At 42.8% G+C, this 23,455-nt stretch overlaps 1 protein-coding gene across 4 annotated transcripts in view; it reads left to right on the forward strand.

Annotated features, from left to right (window-relative positions):
* The first annotated feature begins 20,729 nt into the window (after positions 1–20,729).
* Positions 20,730–23,455, forward strand: part of LOC134880921 (voltage-dependent calcium channel subunit alpha-2/delta-4-like) — a 49,552-nt gene continuing 46,826 nt past the window's right edge. For all 4 annotated transcript variants that reach the window (XM_063907983.1, XM_063907991.1, XM_063907984.1 and 1 more), the window contains exon 1: positions 20,730–21,275. In XM_063907983.1, the coding sequence (XP_063764053.1) occupies positions 21,187–21,275 (89 nt within the window). In that variant the 5' untranslated portion in view covers positions 20,730–21,186. The remainder of the gene's footprint in view (positions 21,276–23,455) is intronic.

Here is a 23,455-nt window from a genome sequence, read left to right on the forward strand (position 1 = left end):
CATTGGACAGTCAGTCAGGACATTTCTGGCAGAGCTACATTATAGTCTAGTTGCCAGCAGTGTATTAGATGGGACCCAAATTACTGATAAAATGATCCTAGATGGTAGAAAGAAACCCAAATCCGCAATTTGCCAAACTTGTATAATATTCGGACTATTAATAAGAATGGCAACAATTATTGAGATGTTTGAGTGTTTTCTGGGTAAAGTGAGGATGGATGTCATTTCTAACATTTTTAGAATCATAAATGTCAGTTTTATCTAGAAATTGACCAATTTATGCTGAGGTTTAGACCAACTACCATTAAGACTAATTGATGTTGTAGAAATGGATCAACATCCGCAGTTTGCACAAACGTTGTGTTAATCAGCATTAATAAGAATGGCTTGCTAGATTGAGACTATGTTGGTGTGTTTTCTGAGGTAAAGTGAGGATGGTGGTCCATTTCTAACATCTTTAGGATCATAAATGGTAGTTTTAGTCCCCTAGAAACTTTAATTCGACCCAAATTAATCAAAATCAGCCTCTAGAGAGTACAAATATGACCACCTACTAGTTTAAACTGCCATTTATGATCCTGAAATTGTCAGAAATGGATTCAGCATCCTCAGTAACCTCCAAAACCACTCCAAAAGTGTTCAAATCGGCCAACTCATTTCTAAACTATTGTCTGCATTACTAATGCTACTTATGCTAATTGTGAAAATTCCCAACATATGTGAGTTAGCATCCGGCAGTTTCTATGAGCTGGGGACCCCTACTATACATTTCTATCATCATAAAGCTTTGGGGTACTCAACATCTCAGAGTTCACAACAGGACTCTGAGCTTCCAAACTCTTGCTTTTATTATTTAATAACTAAATAATGTGAATATCAATGTCATGCTACGGCTCTAGCTCCTCTTTTCTGGCGGTGACGACAGAAGCATCTCGGGGCGAACGGTGAGTTTGATACGGGAAAGTGATCCTCGGCGCGGAATTACGATGCAGCTGAGAAGGGGAATTGGAAGCTTAAGGAAAGGATGTGATGGTAATGACTCTAAGGCGGCATAATCCTCCCCATCTGGGCCGGGCGATTGTTTGATATTTATGGCTGATGATCGGCACTAATAGCTTTGTTATTCTCTGCGGGTGAATATGGACGCAGGGAGCATGGGAAGAGGCTCGAGATTTGTTTAGTTTTCATTTTGTTTTGGGTTCAAATGTCAGATCGGTTTCAGACGGAGGCTTGTCTAGCCCTTTGTGTTTCAGACGGAGGTGTGGGTCAGTGTGTGTGTGTGTGTGTGTGTGGGGTGGATCACAGTGGAGTTGAGTGGAAGCAGATGGAGCTCTGCGTTCAGCAGTAATCTCGTTTTGTCTTCTGGAGTCGATGTGATTCGTGTCCGTCACACTGAGGTGCTGCTGACGCCTCCCATCCTGCCTCTGATCCGGAAGATACTTATGCACATTTCACCCCGATCACTTTTAACAGTGTACGTGCTGAATCGATTCCCCTCGAGAACTAAAAAAGTATAATTAGAATCAGCTTCATTGGCTGCTGCAGAGCTCACTTGGCACAGAAGGTGGCCCAGTTAGTGGGGTTCAGTCCAGGCTCAAATCTGTCTTGTTGTCCCTCTACAGGTGTCATCCCCCCCGGCCCCCCTTCAAAACTGTCACTCTACTGAAGGCTAAACTGGCCAAAAGAACAATAATAATATAATAAAAAGCATCAGTTTTCTTTGCCGCTGTACAGCTGGAGACCCACTGACTGGGGGTCAGTCCCTGCCCCTCCGATTGTGTGAATAAATATCTGAACATAATCTGCATTACGATCAAACAATGCTTTTAGAAATAAAACTAAGTTTTAACTAAGTTGGCTTAATGTTTTATAATGTCGTTTCAGGTCTCAGACTTTAACTGCATTTGAGAGCTTTTTTAAACACCAGTTTGGTGCATTCACGGACACACCTATACCTGAGTTGTGACCCCTTCTAGTGTAGGATGTCAAATGAAGCCCCGCCCACTTTCAGGTGTAACTCCTGCATTAAGATAATAGTGTCTTCATGTCTTAAAGCTGCTGAGTCATATATTGCACCTCAAATAGATCCAGAGCTCCGGTTCCTTTACTTCCTCTCCAGAAAAAAGGAGAGTAAAAGAAAGGATCAGAAATCTCAGTCTCAGTGTCAGCCTGCTGCCTGCCACTCGTCCCCCGCAGACCCACCGGACATCCATCCCCTATTTATTCTCCGTAAGCTGTTTCTGCCGTCTGACCTGACCTCTGACCCCATCTCCATATCTCTGGACTCAGTAAACCCTTTCTGACCCACAGAGAGATTGTTTCCTGACATCACTTTATATTTTACGGGGAAATCTGTATTTTGGTTTGAGGGGGGGCGCATACTGATGCTTGTGTTTTATAACGTCAAACCAAAACAAATCGACATTATTTCTGACCAAACATGTTTACTTACAACCTGTCATCTCGGTTTGATTCATCATGTCACTGATACAGGGTTTTTTAAAGGGGAAACTACTATTTACAAGAAATCCGAGTGTTCTTAAACGCACCACCGGAAGATTAATGAAGAAAATAGAACATTGAATTATCCAGATAAAAGTGTCTGCAGGTTTCAGACATTAACCGAAGCCCTTTCCACTTCCTGTCCGCTCTAAGTGTGTGCGTGGATGGCCGAGTATTCTGGGATGTTCCTGCTGGGTCCGGTTTTATCCCCGTGGTTTCCCTCGACCCCTGGCCTACTTTGTTTGATGGATGACTTTATGACACTATTTCGGTGGGGGCTGCCCGGGTATGAGACCTTTTCCCTGGGTACGCCTCGTCAGGACCGGGTTCCAGAACGTTCCACCGCTCCGAAGCTACGTCACTGAAAAATACTTTGTCGCTTTGTTCCAGGGGTCACATCTCTCTCGTTAACACTTTGACATCATACACGATAGAGGAATGGAAATATGTAACCCCTCTTGTGCTCAAAATAACTAATGGTGTTCACATGAACCCAAGAAGAAGCATTTCATGGTGTTTTAATGTGCAATAGGGAAGAAGCTCTCCCTTTAATCACTATTGTTGACTCTGTTTTGAATCTGTGGAGATTATTCATGACAAACTGATGAGCAATCAATTAACCAATCAGGACGTGAGATATCCTTTTATATCCTAATCCCTTTATGTTTCTCAGACTGCCTGTGCTGCAGCACCCCTTTTCACCCTCTGTCTGAAACCAGAGCCCAGTCTGCTCTGATTGGTTAGGTGGCTGCTTCTGCTGTGATTGGTAAACCGCTCAGAGATGACCCGTCCCTTAACCTATCACGTACAATGTGTTGGAGCGCAAGTGTTCCACAGTGATGTCACAATGTTCCGGAAGTAAACAAAGTGTTTTCTTTATGAATTTGATAGCATTGTTGTGTGAAAGAGTTCAGGAACATTTAGAGGTGTGGTTTCTGCTTATTGGAGTTTGAAAATGCTGATTGAATATAGGCTTTCTATACCAAAAGATGCTCAAGACATAAAAAATGTAAGTTGAATAAGACAGATTCATACAGTAATGTTGAACCCAAACGAAGAGATTTACCATCAAAGCTTTTTTTATTTATTGAACAAAACAACACAACGTGATTTCGCCATGACGAGTTTGCACTTTTTCTGTATTCCAGATCGATCTTTCCATCAACTCTTCCGAAAACATTCATAAATGAAATGAAAGTTAATATCTTTGTGTTTAACAATAACAACAAACTCAAAACAAGAAAATAAAGAGAAAGTTTGCTATTTATTATTTAAAAAATGATGATATGTTGATAAATATGTAGAACATTTAATCAATATAGTAAAGTAGTTGTGTTTCTTTGGTTAATAACCCTAACAAGCAAATACGAGATCAAAAAATCACTGCATATTTCATCCGTGAAAAACAGCGTGTGGATAAGAAATAGCACTTCATAGGTTAAGGGGCGGGACATCTCTAAATATTGGACCAATCACAACAGAGGCGACCAGCTGACCCATCAGAGCAGACTGGGCTCTGGTTTCAGACAGAGGGTGAAAAGAGGAGCTGCAGCACAGGCAGTATGAGAAACATAAAGAGCTTTCTGAACATTAAAGCGGAGACATTGCTAAAATGCTTACTGCTTCTGTAAAGTTAAGAGTTCCTTCCTTCCTAATTTTGTCCCTCGTGCTCTCCCGTAGCTCCCCCTCATCACTGTTATTCGTCAGCCGCTCACACAGCTATTTGGAAAGTTGTTGGGGTGAGCTCAGATCCTCGCGGCTGCCAGAGGACGGGGAGTGATACCTGGGATTAAATCAACATGTGTTTAATGACTCTGCTGCCGGGACTCCTCCTGGAGGACGAGGAGGGTCAGCGAAATGCCTGGAGGGTCAAATGAGAGAGCGGATAAACCGGAGCCAAGAGAGGCGTTCAGGGGCTGCTCGTAATGCTGGGGTGTGTTTGTGTAGCAGGATGATGATACAGGAGTTCACTGAAAGATAGTTGGTGTTTAAAAAAGAAAAGTGTTGGTTTTGTTCTTATTTTTAATTGAGATGAGTATTTTTATTTTATTAAACCCAATATACAATACCCAATATCGAAATATACAAAAGACACACATATCTATTCCTAATAAACAGAGAAAAGTGAGGGTAAAAGTATACACAAAAATAAAAAGGTGACCAAAATAACTAAAACTTTGGAAAACAAACAATGAAGTATGAAACGGAATAAAATATCAAGTAAAAATGCAGATTATTTTTCCATTAGAATCCAGATTGAGCTCAAAATACTTGTTTTATCTGCTATTTTCAGATGTTGTATTGTATAATTGTTTATTTTCTACTCTTTTTTATTTCTAATTATGTGCAATACTTACGAAAATATATTTCCCATTTTGGGATCAATGAAGTATATTTTATCTTATCTAAACTAAAAATGAGAAATGTCCTGGCCTAATCAAGCTGTAAAATCACTGGATACTACATTTCCCAGAATGCACCTGGTTGCATATTCTCCTAAGAACGTCTTTGACTCAAATTCTGACGTCTTTTCAAACTCCAGGACTTGTAACTGAGACAAAGTAGAGTATTTTTAGACACAGACCTAAGGTAAGACGTGTTTTGGAGTGGGTTTTCCCCCAGAGTTATTCTTACCATGAAAAGGAAACTAGTAGTCACTAGAGGGTGTTTATCTCTCCTCTAAAAGACACATTTGGGCACATTTTAAGTCTTCATTGCATGCATAGATGTTGTAATCATACAGAGCTTTGGCTTTACTCTTTATCACAATCCCAATAACTGCATTTGATTTAGACTTTATGGCCGGCTCAGTGTCTCCCCCCGGAGGCGGAGCTGAGCGGTGTGTTTCCTCTGGCATGTTGGTAAATGTGTCACTAATGCTCAGTAAGACCAGGGACACGCCGGGAATGTATACACACACACACACACACACACACACACACACACACACACACACACACACACACACACACACACACACACACACACACACACTACAGCCCTCACTCCCAGTGTATCAGTCCGAGACATCAGGAGAAAATGTGTCTGAGATTAAATGTAAAGAGTCCTGTCTGAGCTGAGACACCTGGATGTCTCTGATCTGCAGTTATGATGCAGGTGAGTAAGACTGGCACAGTTGAAGGTTGCGTAACGTCTGTCAATTAACCCTCTCAGCCAATCAGCACGACAGGAAAGTCAGTACTAATTAAAAGTCGCGTCTCCAGGGAACAGTAAATATCACCAACTGTGTAGGGATGTGTGTGCCTGATAGGGTGAGGAAAGAGGTGTGTTCTATGGGGTGCCACACGACCTTATCAACCCCAACCCCAACACACACACACACACACACACACACACACACACACACACACACACACACTACTCTCAGCACTTAAACCTCTGGCAGCCTCCACCTGCCCTCCTCCCCAACGACACATCATGCTGCCAACACTGGCATAGTGTGTGTGTGTGTGTGTGTGTGTGTGTGTGTGTGTGTGTGTGTGTGTGTGTGTGTGTGTGTGTGTGTGTGTGTGTGTGTGTCTGTGAGAGGTGCAGGTCCATCCTGTTTTTTCATTTGCTCCGTGACATTTGTTGCTGCAGCTGAACATGTGCCGGACAATTTCAGTATTCTTCCAGCAGTGGACAGCTGCGGCATGAATTACACTAAAGCTGCTGCTTGGGGTGGGGGGATTAGGCTGGTGTGTGTGTGTGTGTGTGTGTGTGTGTGTGTGTGTGTGTGTGTGTGTGTGTGTGTGTGTGTGTGTCAGAGGTCTTCATGTCCTTTTACTTTCTCTCTAAACTTGACTTTTATCTGTTAAACAAACTGACTACACTAATTAAAAGCGATCTGTACATTAACCCACGTTTAGCACTAACTTTCAACATCTCACATTGACTTACATACACTTACCTTTATCAACATTCACCTAGATGGACTCATATTGACTTACACTACCTTACTTTAACGTACAATGACTTATAATAACTTAGATTTACTTGCCTACCATTACCTTGACCTACATTGAACTTACATTACTTCACATGAATTGACATTGACTTACTTGAACGTTACATCCTTACATAGACTTACATTAATTACATCAACTTAAATTAAGTTCCAATCACTTTCATTAACATAAAACCCTTAAATTAAGTAACATTGACTTCCATTTGCTTACATACCCTTAACTTAATCAACATTTACTTACACTGACTTACATTTACATGCCTACCCTTACCTTTTTCTACATTGACTTGCATTGATTTGCACTACCTCACTTTAACTTGCATGACCTAACATTACCTCACATTGACTTACATTAACATAAAATCCTTACATTTACTTACATACCCTTACCTTTATCTACATGGACTCACATTGAATAACATTGACTTACACTACCTCACATTGAGTAACATTGACTTACACTAGCTCACATTGAGTAACATTGACTTACACTAGCTCACATTGACTTGCATGAATACTTTAGTACCACACACTATAGCGTGGTCAGCATAATGTTTAAAGTAAAGTTAGATCACTCAAACTCAAACCGTTTTAGTCGTTGGATGAAATACTTGTTTGTATTTTTTGTAAATCAAGGGAACGTCTTCAAAACTACACGCCTCTCAGCTTCCTGGTTTTTAATGATGCCGTCACCAGATTTCTAATTGGCAATCTTGACTGAAATGATAAGACTTAAAGTAGAAACCCTTCCTTTAGGGTTTGACCATATGGAGAAAGTCAAAATGTAGAATATTTCTAATCCAATGTACCTCGATATTGATCCTGCAGGCTTAACTATTGGTGTGTAAGTAAGTTTCGGTACGATATTCCAAAGTGTTAGACCATTTCGGTTCTTATTTCACGATACTTTTACATTATTTCTGACATGTGGCCCCGCGCTGCAGTCATCATCTCCCGACTCTTATATTCTAAGCCTGATTTTGCTGCAGTAGTGACTAAACTTCCTCTCCAGGATTAATGTAACACCTCCTACAAATCACATTTACTATCACATCTGCACTGAGGGACGTGTAAGTGTTTCGGGGGTTAATCTGAGGGTCTTTGGACGAGCGCTTTGATGCACGATTCGCTGAGCTCGGGGATTCGCTCCGGTTGGATCTTCACCGTGAATCATTTCTCACCACAGAGAATATATTGATTTCCACAGGAAGACGCTTAAAACCCTGAAATCGTGGAGGGTAAGGGGACACCGCGCAGCAGAGAGGGGATTTCTGCTCTGAGAGCCTCTTGTGTGTTAATCGTCCGCTCGATCTGCAGAATCTGAGCGCCGTGCCAACTCTCAATCCTTTCATTCAGAGTTGTGAAGAGGCGGCCAGAGGTCCAGGGTTTAAGATTCATTCCTGAGCTGTAGGGTTAGAGAAAGCTGCAGGAATGAGTCCTCAACCTGGGAAATAAGTCAGCATTGTACCACTCCAGGTCTGGAATAGAGGCAGTCTTTTAAACGCTGTATACATGCAAATAACCAGAAGCATGCTCCAAACACGCCACCATCGTCTGGATGTTCTCTGTCCGTTACCTGCCACCTGTTTTCCATCCATCTACTTTAAATGCGTAACCAGTGATGGGTTTGTTCCATTAAAGGCTCAGACCAGTACAGTATCACAGACAATCCACCAAGCTAACCAGCAGCTTCAACTGGACCCAACACACTCATCTCTTTAAATGCCTAAGACAGGGGTGTCCAAACTACGACGCGGGGGCCAAATGCGACCACTCAACATTTAATGGAATCTGGCCCACACCTGAAACTTGTGCTTGTCTTATATTGTTCTTCTTAAATATCTATGTGAACAGATATTGCACAGTAGTATTCATGTGTTAATAAACCCAACTTTTCAAATAAATCCAATTAAAGTTTAATAAATGTCTTAGTTTATAAAAACGTATTTCCATAACCGGCTGGAAATAGACCCTTCATATTTCCCCTTATCATAATCAATCTGAGGCTTCTGTTTGAAGAGATGAGCTGCAAACACTTCTTGTAACAAAATTAAGTAAACCCTGCGGAGAACTGTAAAGCACATTCGATTATCAAGAATAACTTACCAACATTTGATCGAATTTGCTCACTTATAACTCAACCTATGAGGCCATACCCCTCACCTCTAATGATGGGCCCATTCCAAAGAGCCTGGACACCCCTGGCCTAAGACAACTGATGTGTATGGGTTCTCAGAAAGCAAAGGAAGGAGAAGCAGGACGCTTTATAGAAGTTGGATGCACAAACATTGTCTTTGTGAGCGTTCGGGCTCACACCTGGGCTCCCAATGATGGAGGGACCACTCGGTACTTTGAAACAAAATGAAATCTTTACTCCGGAACAGAACTTTAACAACGGTACTGGCGGTTAGTGGCTCTCGTCTGGCGTGCGAGGGGAAACAGTCCTCACTGAGGCCCCAGTCTACTGCAAAAAAGAGCAGAACCAGGTTACGACCATGACTTTAATCAGTCCCTCATTACCTGATTCCGATCAGCTGTCTGTCCTCCGGCTGAGCCACTCCTACCACTGCAGCAGCCGGCACCCTAACCACACCCCGCTGCCACAGTCTTCAATCCTTCATCTTCTCCTTCAGGATAAAACGTAACCAAGATGTTTTTACCTTTCCAGCACACGTCCCCTCCTTTCTCTTACCTTCTGACCTGTTAGTCACCAGACCATCCTCACTGGGTGGTATCTAGTAACCATGAAGGTTGCTCACCAAAGGGGTGCGTGACCTTCCTCAGCAGGTGGACTTTGTAGATGCTCAAATTCCCTGTTTTTGAGCTCCTAAAGCACTTCTGTTGGCTTCAAGGTTTACATTTTAGGTGTTGAAGGTGCTTTTCCTGTTGTTGCACAGTATCTGTGTTGGAAACACCACAACAGAATACATAATGGAGATATAATCTGACCCTTTGGTTGGTTGGACACTAAGGAGTTCTTCAAATACCCAATTTATGAGCACCTTACGCCCTTCTGATGGCTTAAACGCTGAGATATCCTAGGGCCTTCGGTGCCTCTGCTGTCTTCTGGTAGTAGATGTGTTGGATAAACCACAACCGAATGACTCATGAAGACAGGCTCTGATCCTTTGGTTGGTTGTCAATCAAACAGTTTCTTGTCAGATGGAAATGCTGATTCTGTTTTGCGAGCGTTGGGCATCACGCTGGAGCTCTTCACCACCGGTCACTAAACCCTGAACACAATAAAACCCCCTCGTATCATCGGGGACCGGCCCTGACGGAGGTGGAGAGGTCGCCCCGGCCAGTTGTTCGTCTAGTTAAACCTGAAACATCATCTGAGCGACGCCACCACCTCGCCCCCCGGTCTACCTGATCCTCGTACCCACCGCTCCGCCCTGTGTTGTTCAGAGGCTGTAAATACCCTCCATCAGACCGGCTCCCTGTGAGGTCGAACGTAAAGCCGCCCCCGCGACGCTGCCACTCGCCTCTCGCGTAAAAACATCTCGTTAAAGCGCTCGTTACCTTCTTGTGGCGTGGCGCTCCTCGCAAACACACAGATGGTTTTCCACTTCTGAGGAGAGTCCTCGATAAACAAACCCCCCCCCCCCGGCCCACAAAAACAAAGAGCGCTCGCTGCCCATCGAGCCCCAGATGCAGTTTCATTCGCCCGTTAAAGGAAGCAAGGTCGAGGCGTGTTACAGTCGGGGTCATTTACTGTTGCTTAAAGGGCGTCTTCTTCTGTGGTGTTTCGTTTTAATGGAGACCGAAGGAGCGTGAAGACCCCATCGTGCTGGGTTTGTGTTTTGTAAACTCAACCGACACGTGGAATAAAGTTCTGTGGTTTTGAACCATAAAGAGGGGGAGGTATCTGACCACAGTGTTGTTCTTCTTCTGTGGTTTTCTTTTTAAGCAGGTTGAATTCCTCCAGACTGAATCAGAGGTCAGTTACTCAGAGGTGATGATTCAGTTTCACTGTGAAGATGTTTCTGCTGTTTGTCACTGAGTGTAAAACCAGACACTGAAGGCTCTTCCACTGGGAGGCACCTGAGCTCAATGCCAAGTTTCTCTTTTTAAAAACCGTGAACAAAGTTTTAAAAATAAATAAATCAAACACTTTTTATATTTAACAAAAGTAATAATTATTATTATTTGAATGTAATTAATTCCCACTCCTACACAACTGCTGGTAATACTTTCTGCCGTCATAAATAAAGGCTATTATATTTCTATATATTAAACAAATATATATTACATTTATAATTATTATTTCCGATCTTAGATCAACGCTCATCATTCCCCAGTGCTTCTGATCCTCTGAATGACTCCATTTATAGAAATGTAAGAAGAAACAGAATATAATAAATGCAGATGATGTTGCAGACCTTTGTGCAGATCATGCAAATATAAACTATATACATGTGAAAAAGGAAATTCAATAAGCTAAATGCTGCAAGTAAATACAGGAGTCTATAAACATGTAAACTGAACAAGACAAACAACAACAGGATGTAAATTAAATGCTCTTGTCATGTTAAGCCAAATAAAGGCACTTGAAGACAGCATGGCGTGCATCAGGTCTGACAAACCCAGAGTTTAGGCGCTTTAAATTCCTCCCTAAACCTGTTGGCCCATCAAAATGGGCTCCACGATGTTCTGGGGGTTAAGTGGTTTTGTGCGGAGCCTCTCTGAGCGGTAATGAAGTGAAGTGACAGCTCCAGGTGGCGCAGCAGCAACTGTTGGCATTCAGCCGGCAGATAAATAATAAAGCAACTGTGAGCCGAGGAACAGAGGACAAGACGAGCTGCAGTCCCAACCTCTGCACATCAATCACGTCTGGAGTTTTAATTAAACAGATGTCGCCATGAGTATTTGGACTTCTGAGCAACTCGATACGGACGGGTGTGATGTAATGAGTGGAGGGATCAGCCCGTATGATACACTGCAGAACTACTGCTGTAGGGAGGAGGGTTCGCTTTATAGGCCAGCTTCAACTTAGTCTTATTGTCAGTTTTCCTCATCAGCTTTCAGTCATCCTGCTTTCATTTGGTCGTTTAGAAGGGTGGGTGTTTGAGTATTTAAAGGAAAATCTTCTATATTTATTCTATTGAATATTCCAGACCTTCACCCTTATTGTACATATAATATTCTGCTTTACATTTTGTTTTTGTTGATATTTTATTACATTTTTATTACATTTTTGGTCCCAAATGTATATTTTCTGCTTTCTTTTTAAATGCTACTTTATTTTATTTTTTATGCTGCAACGAAAACGTTTCCCAAATTGGGATCAGTAAAGTACTTCTATCCATCGAACTTTACTAGGGATATTTTTAGCCAATGAAAACGGTTCTAGTGTTCATTATGTAGACATGTTTACTCGGTGAAGTCCAACCAACACCAACAACCTGCTTCTGTCCTTCTAGGCTCCATCAGGACCAAAACCTCTCACCTCCTGAACAGCTTCTTCCCCTCTGCTACGGCCTCATCGTCAAGGCTCGGGACCCCCACTGACAGTGACCCTATACCCCCCCCCCCCCCCAAACATGATGCATTAATGCACATCATGTGAACAACATACTGAGAGCCGTGTTCATGCTCAGCTCTGACTGCACAGCCCTCCACTCTGAAATAGCTCTCTGCAGTTTGCTGTATTTTATTTGTCCTGTTTCTGTTCTTTTAGCTTTTAAGGTTCTTTGTATATTCAAATCAACGTTTAGTTAAATACTTTCTTTAAATGACTTATTTTCACTGTCTTTATATTTTTTACCTTCTTTTACAACTTATTGTCTTAGATTGTTGATGGTCTCACCACCAGACACCAAATCTAATACCTTGTATGTGTAAGCGTAGCTGGTGATAAACCTGGTTCTGGTTCTGATTCTGATTCTTCTGACTCACAGAACATGTTATCTCATCATAACCCTCTCAAATAAGTGTCCGGTTCAGCGGTTTAACGGAATCAATTCTATGAAAACATCCCGGACATGTTCTCATCTTCTTTAATCACATTTCATTTGGCTGACACTTTTACCCAAAACCAGAGAGATTCAAACTCCGAACAACAAGGAAAGGTCCGATTCACTTTAAGCAAGTCCTACCATATAGAGCTGGTGGATTAGTTGAGGCCTAAGCTAACTCTTTAAAGTAGAACTGATTTGCCAAGATGCAATGGAAACAGGTGCATTTTCAGTTTAATGCGGAAGATCTGCAGAGTCTCTGCTGTCCTGATGTCAATGGGGAGCACATTCCAACCAATCAGGAGCCAGGATAGCAAACAGGCGTGTTGTACCTGGGTCCCAGTGAAATGTAAAGCACAATATACTGCTGTCTGATCAAAGTAGTACACCAGTCAGACTTTACCTGAACACAACAACACTTGAGTGAATGTACTTTACTTTATTTATCGGGTTATTACATTAATAATGCACTTTGTTGAGAGAGGAGTTTCACAGATATTCAAACTTACAGCTCCCTGTTCATAAACTGAGGGACTCTTTGCTGAGGGATTGACAGCTGCTGGACGTAACGTGTGAGCAGTGGAGTAATATAACTAAGTACATTTACTCAAGTACTGTACTGGGTCCTTTAAGTATATTTTGATACCAATACTTCTACTTTTACTCAAGACCTGAGAACTTCTTCCACCTCCGTTTATATGAGAAGCTGTGAGTGTTGTTGATTTAAAAGTCCGATACTCACCTCTGAAATGTAGTGGAGTAGAATTAATAAGTAGAATTAAATACAAATACTTAACTGTTTTATAAATATGTCAAAAAAGTTTGATACTTGAGTAAATGGACTTGTACTTCGCTCCTCTGCACGTCGGCCACTTTGCTGACGGATTGACAGCTGCTGGTTTTGAGTCGACGCTCAAACTGCCACACGTTCCTCTTCAGGGGCACCGGGGGGTTGAGGGAGGCGGCCGTGGGGAGCTGATGTTGTGGTGGTCGCCCCCCCCCCAATACCCACTCCTCCAGATGCCCCACGATGACAGCCCCCCCCCCCCCCAGGACACTTGGCAGTGACGTGAGCTGTCGGTGCTCCCCGAGGCCGAAGCGTGCCAGGCGACAGCTGCAGGGATCAGGGTCTCCACGCATAACAACCCCCCCACATAACATCCATTTCAACCCCCCCAAAGAACATCCACATCAGCCCCTCAAAACCCACCCCCATCAGCCCCCCAAAACCCCTCCATAACCCTCCATCCACGCCAGGCCACGCGGGGCAACGGCCCCTTCAATACGACCATTGTTGAGGCTAAGCCCTCCATATCAGAGCCATGAACCCCCTTAACACGTATACACACACACACACACACACACACACACACACACACACACACACACACACACACACACACACACACACACACACACACAGTGGTAGAGTGCGTTGGTGTGTTAACATGATGGACTGGACTTTGATAGCAGCAGCTGTTTGCTGTGGAGACGAAGGGGAGAAAATCCACCGTTACAAACACTAAACACTGCAGAGAAGAAGAGAACTGAAGCTCGGACAATTATTTTACTCAATTTCTAGAGTTTCTTTCTTGTTTTGCAGCCATCATCTTCACACTAATGAAGTACATACATTTGATATACGTACGTGATTCTGATAATCAATGATGCCTTCACAAACAGGTGGTGATACACTGTCATTTTTGTAGGTTGCAAGCTAACACACAAGAATTTAGCCTCCTTTAGCTTAGCAGTGGAGACATGAAGTCATGTGACCGTGCTGTAGTTCCTTTATAGCCCAACATTAGCCTCCTTTAGCTTAGCGGTGGAGACGTGAAGTCATGTGACCGTGCTGTAGTTCCTTTATAGCCCAACATTAGCCTCCTTTAGCTTAGCGGAGGTGAGGAGAAGTCATGTGACCGTGCTGTAGTTCCTTTATAGCCCAACATTAGCCTCCTTTAGCTTAGCGGTGGTGACGTGAAGTCATGTGACCGTGCTGTAGTTCCTTTATAGCCCAACATTAGCCTCCTTTAGCTTAGCGGTGGTGAGGTGAAGTCATGTGGCCGTGCTGTAGTTCCTTTATATAGGGTGACCAGACGTCCTCTTTTGCCCGGACATGTCCTCTTTTTATGTCCTGTCCGGAGCGTCCGGGGGGGTTTTATAAATTCATGAAAACGTCCGGTTTTCACAGTTTTTCATGGGACCATTAAGCGTGTACTTAAATTGAATGGCGCTTTGCACAGAAGTCTACTGTACTTAGACTTCTCCCACAACAATCGCAAGTGTCCTCTTTTTCGCCACCTCAAATCTGGTCACCCTACTTTATAAGATAAGATTCAACTTTATTGTCATTGCACAGAGTACAAGTACTAGGACAACGAAATGCGGTCTCTGCATTTGACCCATCCTAGTGTTAGGAGCAGTGGGCTGCCATTATGTCCAGCAGTGGCTCAGTCAGTAGGGGCTTGGACTGGGAATCGTAGGGTCACCGGTTCAAGTCCCCGACACAGACTTGAAATAAGGAAAGTGGACTGCTACTTGGAGAGGTCCCAGTTCACCTCCTAGGCCCTGCTGTGGTGCCATTGAGCAAGGCACCGGACACCTCCAATCCCCCCCTCCCCATTGCTCCCCGGGCGCTGCACAATAGCTGCCCACTGCTCCTAGTACTAGATGCACTAAATGCAGAGGACCAATTTCACTGTGTGTACTCTGCTGTGTGCATGTATGTGACTAATAAAGAGGGTTTCATCCTCCGATTCTCTATGTACGGCGCCCGGGGAGCAGTGTAGGTAACCAGTGTCTTGCTCAGGGACACCACGGTGGCACTTGGTCTTTCGGGGACTTGAACTGGTGACCTTCCAGTTCCCAGGCCAAGCCCCTATGGACTTTGCCACCACCGCCCAACATTAGCCTCCTTTATCTTAGCGGTGGTGACGTGAAGTCATGTGACCGTGCTGTAGTTCCTTTATAGACCAACATTAGCCTCCTTTAGCTTAGCGGTGGTGACGTGAAGTCATGTGACCGTGCTATAGTTCCTTTATAGCCCAACATTAGCCTCCTTTAGCTTAGCGGTGGAGACGTGAAGTCATGTGACCGTGCTTTACTTATATTTATCACATAAAAAGAAATCTAAGATAGCCTTTACTTTCCGGGAGGTTTACATCTGTTCTGTGATTGACAGTGAGAGCATAAATATGTGTGTGTGTGTGTGTGTGTGTGTGTGTGTGTGTGTGTGTGTGTGTGTGTGTGTGTGTGTGTGTGTGTGTGTGTGTGTGTGTGTGTGTGTGTGTGTGTGTGTGTGTGTGTGTGTGTGTGTGTGTGTGAGATTACATACCTGCTATGGACACCGCCTGACCTTTGACTGTCACTAAACTCAGGTGTCTCAGTTATGTAGAGCTGGTTTCTGATTAGTCACGTGGACACGTCACAGTGATACGTCATCACTCAGCGCTCGTTTGCCATAGCGGACTCATTCCTCAAATAAGAGTAAAGATGCGGACATCATATGAAACTGGAAGATCAAACGAATCCATTGGCACCAAGCGTTCGCCCTAATTGATGAGTCTTTGTTCTTTAATGTTGCTTATCTATTTTTGGATGATATGTTCACCCTGAAGAAGGAAAACTAGACTCAAAGTTTATCAGTAATAACGGATCAGCTCCTCTCCGGACACTTAGTGACAGTAATCTCATTTCATGTTAGCACAGCACAGTCATTCCTGGCATGTTGACTCCCATCGCACTGCAGCGTCAGCATTGTACCTTAAGTGTAAATGTGTGTGTGTGTGTGTGTGTGTGTGTGTGTGTGTGTGTGTGTGTGTGTGTGTGTGTGTGTGTGTGTGTGTGTGTGTGTGTGTGTGTGTGTGTGTGTGTGTGTGTGTGTGTGTGTGTGTGTGTGCGTGTGCGTGTGTATGTGTGTGTAGGGGTCAGTAATGGTGTGATTTACTCTCCGATCTGACACTGAGACCACCACACTGTTACCAGATCCTCCATGACACCTCGAGAACTTGAACCCACCTCATCAGCACCTTGCCCCACACACACACACACACACACACACACACACACACACACACACACACACACACACACACACACACACAGTTTCTAAGAAGGGAGAGTGAAGAATGTTCTGGTGTCGCTGGTCAGAGAACGACTGAACTTTGTGACCAGGATCATAAAACACATGAAAACTGATCCCTCATTTTCAATGTTTCATAACTTCTGTTACCGAAGGAAAACACATTAAACCTGAGTCCCGGCAACATTTGAAATAGTTATTTGTAATGCACTTGTATTATATAAGCCCCCTACACATCCATGTATCATAATACACAAAATATTATATTATTAAGGACATGAAATGAGACGGCCATGATGCACTAAATTATATTTCACCACGGGTCTACATGGAGGATTTGTCACCGTCAAAACACATCTTTAAAAGTCTTACATTTCAGAAGCTATAATTTGCCAAAATCCCCCAAATTCCTAAAATTTTCCAACGCTGAACACAATGAAGTGTATATTCTCGAAACAAAAGGTCCAAAATGATAAATCATAAATGATATTTACATGTGTAATAACAATCTGATATAAAAAAGCACAACAAAACATGAATTGAAAAAATATGAGTTCCATTTTAAACCGAAAAAATAACCAATTTGAATAAATAAACAAATGAAGATATATAATTAAGGTAATAAATAACTGTAAGAATTAAAAATATAGAAATATATAATACAAACAATAATGAATAATTATTATTAGGAAAACAGAAAAAGTGAAATAAAAACAGCAACATAAAATAGAGAGTAAAATAATGAAACATAAATAAAATCACACACAAATGACTTAAAAGAGCAGAAACTATTTTATGATTTTATCAAATATTGTTTATGCAATTATTTTAGCAAATTTAAATTAACAAACATGTATTCCACTTTCCATTTCTCCCCCTTCCCTTCCTGCTATATGTTAACCACAGCTGTAGTTGATGTGTTCTACCACCAGAGCGAGGCGTTGGATCAGGCATTGTTAAAGGTCTCTTTCCTGCAGATTCTGTGTCTAACACTGGGTTGGAAAAGTCTTCTTCAGTTTCTGGAGCAGTTTAGAGAAGTGCTGTACTGATGCACAGTGAGTATCAAGATAGCAAGAACACACTGTGAACAGGACCGTTAGAGCTGTGCATTATCAAAGAAGTCCTATTCTGCTTCTAGGAGTTTTCCCTTTCCTGTAGTGTGTTATAGGACTCTTTAAAGTAGAGACTCTACATACTGATATACACCTGAACATCAGCAGGAGAGGACTCTTTAAAGTAGAGACGCTACATACTGATATACACCTGAACATCAGCAGGAGAGGACTCTTTAAAGTAGAGACGCTACATACTGATATACACCTGAACATCAGCAGGAGAGAACTCTTTAAAGTAGAGACTCTACATACTGATATACACCTGAACATCAGCAGGAGAGGACTCTTTAAAGTAGAGACTCTACATACTGATATACACCTGAACATCAGCAGGAGAGGACTCTTTAAAGTAGAGACGCTACATACTGATATACACCTGAACATCAGCAGGAGAGGACTCTTTAAAGTAGAGACTCTACATACTGATATACACCTGAACATCAGCAGGAGAGGACTCTTTAAAGTAGAGACACTACATACTGATATACACCTGAACATCAGCAGGAGAGGACTCTTTAAAGTAGAGACTCTACATACTGATATACACCTGAACATCAGCAGGAGAGGACTCTTTAAAGTACGATGTAATGTAAATCCCCCAGCAGCCTTTTCTCTAAAACTTTTGAATTGGAAAGTAATGATACCCTTCCTCATTCATTTTAATGTATTTAATGTATCCACAACTCAGTGAGGCTCTCAGGTGTTGGGGTGTAAAAGGTCTGCTGGCAGCGGTTAGTGGTTTCGCTCTTCGTTAGTTATTGATGAGGGACAGGAATAACCTGAGGGATCAATGAGATCTGATCTTCCTTCTCTGAGACCCCCGCACTACACACCACAGAGACGTCAGCATCAGTGAGGCTATGAATACAGAGGACATCAATTCAAGTATCTTAATTATGTTGAATATGTATAATCAAACGATAAGTGGAGGTGGATATACTTCATGTAAAACCTTTCCAAGACGCTGAATACAACACACTTTTGGAAAGGAAGAACCTCAAGAAAGTATTCGACTCACTAAACAAAAGGTGATTCAATAAAATAAGACTGATGCTATAAACCACTTTATCCAAATCGGTTTGGTCTGAGGATTACAAACCTCAGGAGGACCATTGACTAACATAAAGACATTGTGTACATCCTTAAATTAAATGATAAAGGCAGGTCAGAGATCCACAGTGTAGATGTGTGTCTTTTAAGGGCTGTTTTGCAATAAAAATGATGCACAATTTATCCACATTGTTTTTTCTTTTTTAATATTCATTAACTGGTTTGATGTGCGTTTGTGTGTAGGAGACACACTTAAATGCACATCTGTGTCATCATGTAAACAAACCACGTAGCTATCAGCTGTTAACACCGGTCACATGACTCCACGTCACCACCGCTAAGCTAAAGGCAGCTAATGTTGGGCTATAAAGGAACTACAGCACGGTCACATGACTTCACGTCACCACCGCTAAGCTAAAGGTGGCTAATGTTGGGCTATAAAGGAACTACAGCACGGTCACATGACTTCACGTCACCACCGCTAAGCTAAAGGCAGCTAATGTTGGGCTATAAAGGAACTACAGCACGGTCACATGACTTCACGTCACCACCGCTAAGCTAAAGGAGGCTAATGTTGGGCTATAAAGGAACTACAGCACGGTCACATGACTTCACGTCACCACCGCTAAGCTAAAGGAGGCTAATGTTGGGCTATAAAGGAACTACAGCACGGTCACATGACTTCACGTCACCACCGCTAAGCTAAAGGCGGCTAATGTTGGGCTATAAAGGAACTACAGCACGGTCACATGACTTCACGTCTCCACCGCTAAGATAAAGGAGGCTAATGTTGGGCTATAAAGGAACTACAGCACGGTCACATGACTTCATGTCACCACCGCTAAGCTAAAGGAGGCTAATGTTGGGCTATAAAGGAACTACAGCACGGTCACATGACTTCACGTCACCACCGCTAAGCTAAAGGAGGCTAATGTTGGGCTATAGAGGAACTACAGCACGGTCACATGACTTCACGTCACCACCGCTAAGCTAAAGGAGGCTAATGTTGGTCTATAAAGGAACTACAGCACGGTCACATGACTTCACGTCACCACCGCTAAGCTAAAGGCGGCTAATGTTGGGCTATAAAGGAACTACAGCACGGTCACATGACTTCACGTCTCCACCGCTAAGATAAAGGAGGCTAATGTTGGGCTATAAAGGAACTACAGCACGGTCACATGACTTCATGTCACCACCGCTAAGCTAAAGGAGGCTAATGTTGGGCTATAAAGGAACTACAGCACGGTCACATGACTTCACGTCACCACCGCTAAGCTAAAGGAGGCTAATGTTGGGCTATAAAGGAACTACAGCACGGTCACATGACTCCACGTCACCACCGCTAAGCTAAAGGAGGCTAATGTTGGGCTATAAAGGAACTACAGCACGGTCACATGACTTCACGTCACCACCGCTAAGCTAAAGGCGGCTAATGTTGGGCTATAAAGGAACTACAGCACGGTCACATGACTTCACGTCACCACCGCTACCTCATTGGATTTAAATTCAACATGTAAAAGGTAGAGCTGTACAGTAATTCTAAATACATTTATTAACTGTTCATGTGTATCTTCTATTCTGTTCTATTTGTATTTTATTATATTTTAAACCCATGTGCAACACCTTTAAACTTTCTGCTGCTGTGACAAAAAAATGTCCCGATTTGGGATGAAAATTTAAACAAATTCCCTGACTTTAATTTGATCCCATGTAATATTTACCTAGTGTGTGTGTGTGTGTGTGTGTGTGTGTGTGTGTGTGTGTGTGTGTGTGTGTGTGTGTGTGTGTGTGTGTGTGTGTGTGTGTGTGTGTGTGTGTGTGCACTGTCTCTACAGCCAAACTGAATCTCTGGGATTCTGCCCTCTGATTGGTCGCAGGAGAGCCTGTCTCCAGAAATCGCTGTAATCCTCTTAGATAAAACAGAGCCGTCGTCCAATCCCCTGCATCCAATCGTCCCTCTCCCTCCCCCCTCACCTCCCTCTCCCTCTCCCTCTCTCTCCATGGGGAAGAGGAGATTTTAATCCAAGTGGATTACGTTGCAAATTGGGTGACAGTGGAAGCGAGCGACTGCAAAATCTGACGCACACTGCCGGCTTCATGTCTTCCTAAATTTCTGCTGGAAAATTAACCCGAGTCTGGTTTCATGAAGAGCAATTTAAAAAACTCTTTCCATGGAGAAGCCAAGAAGGACTACTTTTAATCCATGACCTGAAGACTTCCTTTATCTTCTTGCACCAAAAACTAGAGTCTAGATCTCCACCATCACTTCAAAAATCAGGGAGTTTCCTGTAAGAGGATGAGAAGATAAAACCTGAGGAAGATGCCTACAGCCGGACAGATTCATCCAGGAATGCCGGAGAGCATTCAGGGTCAGAAAGCCATCGCCGTGACCCTCGTCTTCCTCACCTCCTCTCTTTAGCCAACATGAGGAAGCCGTTTCCTACACACTCTCTTCTTCTGAGATCCTCCGGAAGTCTCTGAAGAGCTGTTAGGGTTGAAGATTTCTGCAGGATGGAGGGAACTCGGAAGGTCCTGGGAATTCTGGGATTTCTCTGCCTGTGGATTACAGCTCAGGCTCAGATGAAGATCCCACCGGAGACGTGAGTGTCCTTCCCTTCCATCTGCTGCATGAGAATGACGATAATAATGTAACCCCCCTCACATGCAGGGGGCTCCTCTCTCACCCTCAAGTACTATAACATGTTTTAAAGCTGCAGGTTGGCATTACACAGAAATATTAAAGCATTTATAAAACATATTGGAAGCATGAGGAGCTCTGCATGTTTGAACTACGCTGCTGCAAAGACTTTTCCTCCTTAAATGCTTTTTTGTATAAATAGTCTGTATTTATACAGCTCTTCATCAGGTCTCCTCAACCCCCCAAAGCTTCACATACTACGAGTCATTCACCCCTCATTCATGCAGAGCAGCACACCTTGCTCTAGGGAAGCTAACACTCACACCGTTGGCCATCGGGATCGCCTCAGGGTTCAGTATCTTGCCCATCGACATGTGTCTGGGATCGAACCCACAACCGGCTGGTCCAAAGACGACCGCACTCAGTCCACAGTCACCCGTTGTAGGAAATATTGCATGCATGAAAACATGGATATTTACATGTTCAAAGACCCATTCAGATATAAAAGGTCTCTAGCTGAACTTTCATGATCCATTAACTTTAAAACCTGACGGATGATGGCCGTATTATTCTGTGTTTTACATTAAAAGGCACAACTTAAACTAAGCTGCAGTCTTTAAATCTTCCCTGTAAATCTCTGACGGTGTGTTTTAATTTGAGATGAATATTAAAACCATTTTAGAGTGTTTTTTATATCTTTCATTTCAGGATGTCTAAGTAGAGTCTGTTTTAAACCGTCTACGTCCGTTGTCCATCACTTAATGCAAAAACCTGCGTTAGCTTTGCTGCAAATGTCTCCTTATATCCATCCCGCAGACATGCACACAGTCTTATCCTGCACCACTTGGTAGCTGGTTTAGCTTGTTGGCTCGATAGCTAAGTTAGTTGCTCACCTGCGGCACATTGAACACCATGTGTAGGGCTGTAGAACTGTACAGAAAGAGATTCAAATTTGAACTAAAAGCACCGCATAAATGGAGACACGCGTCGTCACCGTTATTGATTTAGATGGAATGAAATGTAACGTAAAAGCTGGAAGATGAATGATTCAAAAACACATTTAGCAATTAGCTGTGCACTCGACACCAGACTGGAGATGTAATCACTTAAAGGAAGGAGGGAACACAGGGATTTTAGCCTTTGCAGACCATTTACATGCACTAAAACCTATAGGGCACACTACAGGAGAGGGATGAAAGGCAAAAAAAGTGTGGCCCCTTGAAACAGAAAAGACACAAATGGGAAGTTTTATGTAGGAAACACTTCCTCATTTCAAGGTGTCATGGACATGATATTCAAAATTGGAGTTTATTTAGATCCAATATTCAAACTTTTAAGCCCTAACGTGCCAGCAAATGTAACTTTGGTTTGGTTATCAACAACAAGCTAATGCTAACGATATGTGAGCTAACTTTGTCCCCTCCTGCCTGCAGCTCCTCCCCAAACACCTTTCCTCTTCTTGTTTCAAATTGAAATTGGACTTTAAATGGATCCAATTAAACATATTATTTACAACAGCTCATTAAGACCTTTTGGAGATGAGCATCATGTTGTTATCATCTTATCTCCGTGAGTAGCAGATGGTCCATAACAGAAACAGAAAACAATGAACTAATCCCCCCCCCCCCACCATCAGAGGCTCTGTACTGGGCAGATCCCAGTGTCAACAGTCAGTGTGGATATTTAAAGAAAGCTTATAGGAAATAAATGGACACGTTCCAGATTAATTAAGCTTCAGAAAACAACCTCCCAGAGTGCACTGTGTTTTCATGACGGTCCGGAGGGAGTGGGTCAGCTGACGGCAGATTCCCCCTCAGGATTCACTGAAATCTGCTCTCTGTTTCTGAGAGAAGTCCAGGTGCTGCAGCTACATCTGCTTTACATGTAAAGTGATGTGCAAAACGACGTACAGACCAATCATTTTACTGTAGATTCATACAATCCTGAGCTTACATACGAGCAGGATGTGGAATCAAGGCATCAAAATGAAGGCCAGTTCCTCTTTATTGATGTTAACATATGCATGATGACTGGTGATGCATACAAGAGAAGTTCAATGGAAGAACATGCGTGAAATATAAGGTAGTGTCAATAAAAACCTGGAGAAACGGAGCAAAATATCCCAGGGTTTTGACTAAACCA

This window comes from Eleginops maclovinus, chromosome 2 (assembly GCF_036324505.1).
Source record: "Eleginops maclovinus isolate JMC-PN-2008 ecotype Puerto Natales chromosome 2, JC_Emac_rtc_rv5, whole genome shotgun sequence".
Taxonomy (NCBI): domain Eukaryota; kingdom Metazoa; phylum Chordata; class Actinopteri; order Perciformes; family Eleginopidae; genus Eleginops; species Eleginops maclovinus.